This window comes from Arachis stenosperma, chromosome 4, assembly GCF_014773155.1.
Source record: "Arachis stenosperma cultivar V10309 chromosome 4, arast.V10309.gnm1.PFL2, whole genome shotgun sequence".
NCBI lineage: Eukaryota > Viridiplantae > Streptophyta > Magnoliopsida > Fabales > Fabaceae > Arachis > Arachis stenosperma.
In genome coordinates, this window is record NC_080380.1 from 128976731 (window position 1) to 128981511 (window position 4781).

Consider the following 4781-nt stretch of genomic DNA (forward strand, 5'->3'; position numbering starts at 1 on the left):
CAAGCAAAGTATAAGACAAATGAAATGCTACGTTGTCCATTAAATTTATTGTTTTATCTTTCATGTTTCCACCCCTTTAAGCTTCATTCCTTTGTATCTATATATGCTTGTTACATAAATACAAGGTGAATTCTTCCAAACCCATGGCAAATTTGTGGGTAATTTACTCCTGTACATGTGTCTTCATCTCAGCCATTCATCAAAAAAATTTTCAACCTTGCATTAATGCATTCATTGGTTATAGCAAAAGCTTTTAATGAACATATACCATAATAGATACTTCATTAATTAGAGTATATACATATTGTATAGTGTATTGGGGAACATTTGTAATTATAATTTCTACTATATCACTTATTTTTCATTTTAAAAAATACCCTCCATCTCTTCCTAAAATTCAACATGCATCTCTCAGAACTTGAAAAACACAGCCTCCAACAGTGAAATTTTTTATACTAGTACCCACTATCCAACCCTGTTTGGTTTTTTGGCTTTCGTTGAGTGTTACACCAAAGAGGAATCCACCCAGCGTCCATTTAGCAATATTGATCTCCTTCGAGTAACGGGAGCCGGAACTGGTACTCTGGTTCCGTCGGCTAGGCATCGACGTCAACTGAGGAGATGGCGAACGCTAAACTGAGGAGAATTTTGTAGCAGAACTTCTGCTAGATCCGAAGTTGTGGCTGCTGGAAGCTGGTTTAACAACATTCATTTTTTGGCTGCCTTCGAATTAGGTGCGTCGGATTAGGAAAAGGTCACCTCCCTCCGACTCCGACAGTGCAATTTTTATCCGTTGAAGCTCAACCTCTGGTTCTCATCAAGGTATGTCCGATTAAGTTTTTTTGTTAATCCAGATTAGTTTAATTTTGACGATAGTCTATGCCTTTTCAACGGTTCTCTGTTTACGGTGTTGGATTGCTATTCTGGATTTTGCAAATAAAGCAACATTGTCCAGTTCTAAGCTGTGGCTAGGTTTGGGGAATTGAAATTAAAACCTAATACTGGGGTCCAAAACAATTGGGTTAGTTTAATTGGATTTGGTTCATTTAATTTTACATGCAGGTTAGTTTAGTTTTCCTTCGTTGCTGCCATTGGCTCTGGTAATTGACATTTTTGGGTAAAATTATGGCAGGGGTTAAATTATGTCCATTAACGAGGATGATGTGAAGAATGATTCTGATAATGATTTGGGTGTTGATTTCGATTATCAACCGAATGCAGAAGACAATGCTGAAGACGACGATGTGGATTCGCTGGATTCTACTAGCAAGAGTGAAGAAGTTTGTGGGGTAAAAAGAATAGCAGATCTAATGGTGGAGGATATTTGGAACCTGGAGTTTAGGACAGAGGATGAGGCCTGCCAGTTTTATAACGCTTATTCTTGTTGGCATGGATTTGTAATGAGGAAGGACGACGTGGTTAGGGATAATCAAGGTCGAATTATTAGCAGGCAACTTGTTTGCAACAAAGAGGGCTGGAGAAATATGAGGTATCTTGATATGATAGATCAAGGGAGGCAAGGTCGCTAACGCGAACCAAGTGTCCAGCTCGGCTTAGGGTAAAGCTTGACTACGGCTGCGGTAGATGGAAGGTATCATGTTTTGTTGAATCTCACAACCACGATCTGACGCCACCCCAATTTGCGCATCTGGTACCGGCCAATCGTCGTCTCACTGTGAGTGATAGAGTCCAAGTGGAAAATCTTCATAATTTTGGTGTCAAGAGCTGCCATATTATGGGGTATATTGCATTCCAGAAGGGTGGATATCGTCATGCTGGCTTCACACGGAAAGATTTGTACAACCACATCGATCGCTATCGTCGGGCAAAAGTTAAAAACGGGGATGCCAATGCGGCAATAAACTATTTGATTGGCAAGTCAAACAACGATCCGCTGTTCTTTGGAAAGTATACGTTCACTAGTGACGAAAGGCTGGAGCATATTTTTTGGGCAGATGGGCAGTCGATTATCGACTATCACTGCTTTGGAGATATTGTTGCCTTTGATTCAACCTACAAGAAGAATAAATACAACAAGCCTTTGGTCATTTTCTCTGGATGCAATCATCACGGGCAGACTGTTATCTTCGGCTCCGGCCTACTATCCGACGAAACCACAGAGACGTATAAGTGGTTGTTGGAAACCTTTGTTGAAGCGATGGGTGGAAAAAGTCCAAAAGCAGTAATAACTGACGGAGACCTTGCCATGCGAGATGCAATCAAGAATGTTCTGCCTGATGCGACCCATCGGTTATGCGGCTGGCATCTGCAGAGAAATGCATGTGAAAATATAAAGAATCCTAATTTCCTACGCGATTTCAAGGGTCTTATATACGACAACAACGACCAGAGAGACTTTGATCGGAGATGGACAGCCATTTTGGATAAGCACAACCTTGTTGGTAGTACCTGGATGGAGAAGACGTACGAAACCCGTGAGATGTGGTCCCATTGTTTCCTCCGGGATAAGTTTTTCGGTTACATAAGGACGACATCACAGTGTGAAGGTATAAATTCTCTCATCAGATTTTATGTTAATCGCAAGAACACCCTCATTGACTTCATGCATAACCTGGATAGGGCCTTAAAGGAGTATAGAAACAATGAATTAATAGCTGACTTTAAGTCTCAGTGCTCAGAGCCTGTGATGATTACCTCATTGGAGGTATATGAAAGATCTGCATCCTGTTATTTCACGCGAAACATTTTCAAGGAAATTTGTAATGAGATTCAGAGGGCAGGGGCTTTGAATATAACGGTACTAAGCACAACCTTGGACAAGGTAGAGTTTAGTGTGACTGCTCTGGGAGACCCGGCCAAAGATCGCCGGGTGGAAGTCGATAGAGGTAAGAATGTTCTCGTGCTCGTGCAAGCTGTTTGAATCACGTGGTATTCCCTGTAGTCATATCTTCTGTGCCATGAAGTTCGAAAACATACTTGAGTTTCCAGATTCGTTGATATACAAAAGGTGGACAAAGAATGCAAAGAACGAATTTATTAGCACAGATATGCCTGTGAATGATGACATCGAAAGGGTCTTAAAGTTTCGAGTTGGAGCGTTGGCATCGAACTGCAACAAGCTGTGTGATATTGCTTGCAAGGATCTTGCAGACTTTGATGAAGTCCAGTCTGAACTTGTCAATTTAGTTATCCGCCTGCAGTCACGCAAACAAGGCAAGTCAACTCCTAATGTTAACGTGGAAGGCATTAACGATCCATTCGTTGTCAGAAGCAAAGGAGCCCCTTCGAAGAGGTCTTCTTGGAGGAAGAGAGCATGCTCTAATTGCCACAAGTACGGTCATTACTACAAGCGCTGTCCAGATCTGATGCAGCATAGTGTGGAAGGCAACCCTCGCGATGGATCATACGGCAATGCATCAGCCAAGGACTCAGGTTTTAGTCCACAAAGGTTTGCTAATTCTTCAAGGTCGTTCTCAATTAAGTCCGAACACCACTCAGGACCTAATACCAAGGTACGATCTGTTTATTCGAAATAGGCTCCTGCTGTGAAAATCTTGTTCGGTGTGTGTCCCTTTAAAAACCATTAAACTATGTGAATGTTCCTCTGTTTGGGCAGCCTTTTAAAAAGGGTGGAACAAGGAAGTTTACGGCGACGGGTATGAGGAACCGGAAGGGTAAAGACAACACTTTTGTTGAGGTAATTTTTTTGAATATAAACATCTAATTTCCGTGTCATGAACCGGGTAAATTAATGATGATCTCGGACTTCTTGTATATAAAAAAAAATATAAAACAGCGGAGCCTCCATGAAAGCAGCGAATCCATTGACATCGCGTCCACGAATGGTGTTTTCAATAAAAATCTCTACTCGTTAACACAGGTGTGATGCGTAAAACTCCACTTAACCACTTTGCGATGAATGACCATTATGGTTTTATGCATGATTATAGTTTCTGATTGGGGATTATGATGTTATCAGCAGGTGAAGGAGTCACAGCAGGACAAGAGACATTCATTCAAGAACTATGATTGCGTTAATGATGTCGTTGATGATAAATGTGACACACACATGTGCAGATCGATGTCGATCCGTTAACATCGTCACTGCCTTGTGGCAACAAACAAGGATCGTACATGGCATTGTTCGCGTCGATGCACAGGACACTTTGACCATTTCAAGGAATTAGTCTTCTGAATTTAGTGCAATGAAAGTATAATTGGTTCTAAAAGCATGATTTATCCTGATTTAGTGACCGCAATGTATTAGTCACTGCTTGGTATTGAGGAGTTTTTTAGTTGTAGTTATTTACGTTAAGTATGAACATTGCTGTGTTCTTGTTGCAGTTAATTGCGGTTGACTTTTGGGTGACGATTTGCAACCATTGTGATTATGCAATTCAGTTGATCAATTAGAGTTGTGTAATTGATTTTTTCCCTACTTAGTCCATTATGATGACAATAATCAATATGCATGTGTTTTGCTTACATTGCTGTATTTTAGTTGAAGTTTATTGTGGTTGCATTTGGAGTAAGGATTTCCTACCATTGTGGTTATGCAATACAGTTGAAAAAACAGAGCTGTGTTAAATGAATTTTTTTCCTTTCTTATTGCATTTGATTTACCAACCAAATTATTTGATTGAATGGGTTGTAGTCACCAAGGTTGATTTGTTCTTAGACGGTTACGAATCTCTTTTGTAACGTTGAGTTTGTGAATCTGCTTTGTTATTATGGATTTCCTGTATTCATTGAAAATTTTATTTTAGGGAAAATGGCACACTTCGTATGAAAGCAGTTTGAAATATATATCGATATATGAA

General features: G+C 40.2%; 1 protein-coding gene across 1 annotated transcript; it reads left to right on the forward strand.

Moving 5' to 3' along the window:
- The first annotated feature begins 1142 nt into the window (after positions 1-1142).
- LOC130975496 (protein FAR1-RELATED SEQUENCE 5-like) lies at positions 1143-4374 on the forward strand. Its single transcript, XM_057900287.1, has 6 exons — positions 1143-1489; positions 1585-2846; positions 2950-3473; positions 3578-3658; positions 3944-3994; positions 4306-4374. The coding sequence occupies exons 1-6, from the start codon at positions 1143-1145 to the stop codon at positions 4372-4374; spliced, it is 2334 nt and encodes a 777-aa protein (XP_057756270.1).
- Positions 4375-4781: the final 407 nt, after the last annotated feature.

Bases quoted from the DNA above. Each gene is read 5' to 3' on its own strand.
- LOC130975496 (XM_057900287.1), top strand. From the start codon at position 1,143: ATGTCCATTAACGAGGATGATGTGAAGAATGATTCTGATAATGATTTG. The intron at 2,847-2,949 runs GTAAGAATGTTC...TTGAGTTTCCAG, and splicing joins CCGGGTGGAAGTCGATAGAG to ATTCGTTGATATACAAAAGG. The intron at 3,659-3,943 runs GTAATTTTTTTG...TGTTATCAGCAG, and splicing joins AAGACAACACTTTTGTTGAG to GTGAAGGAGTCACAGCAGGA.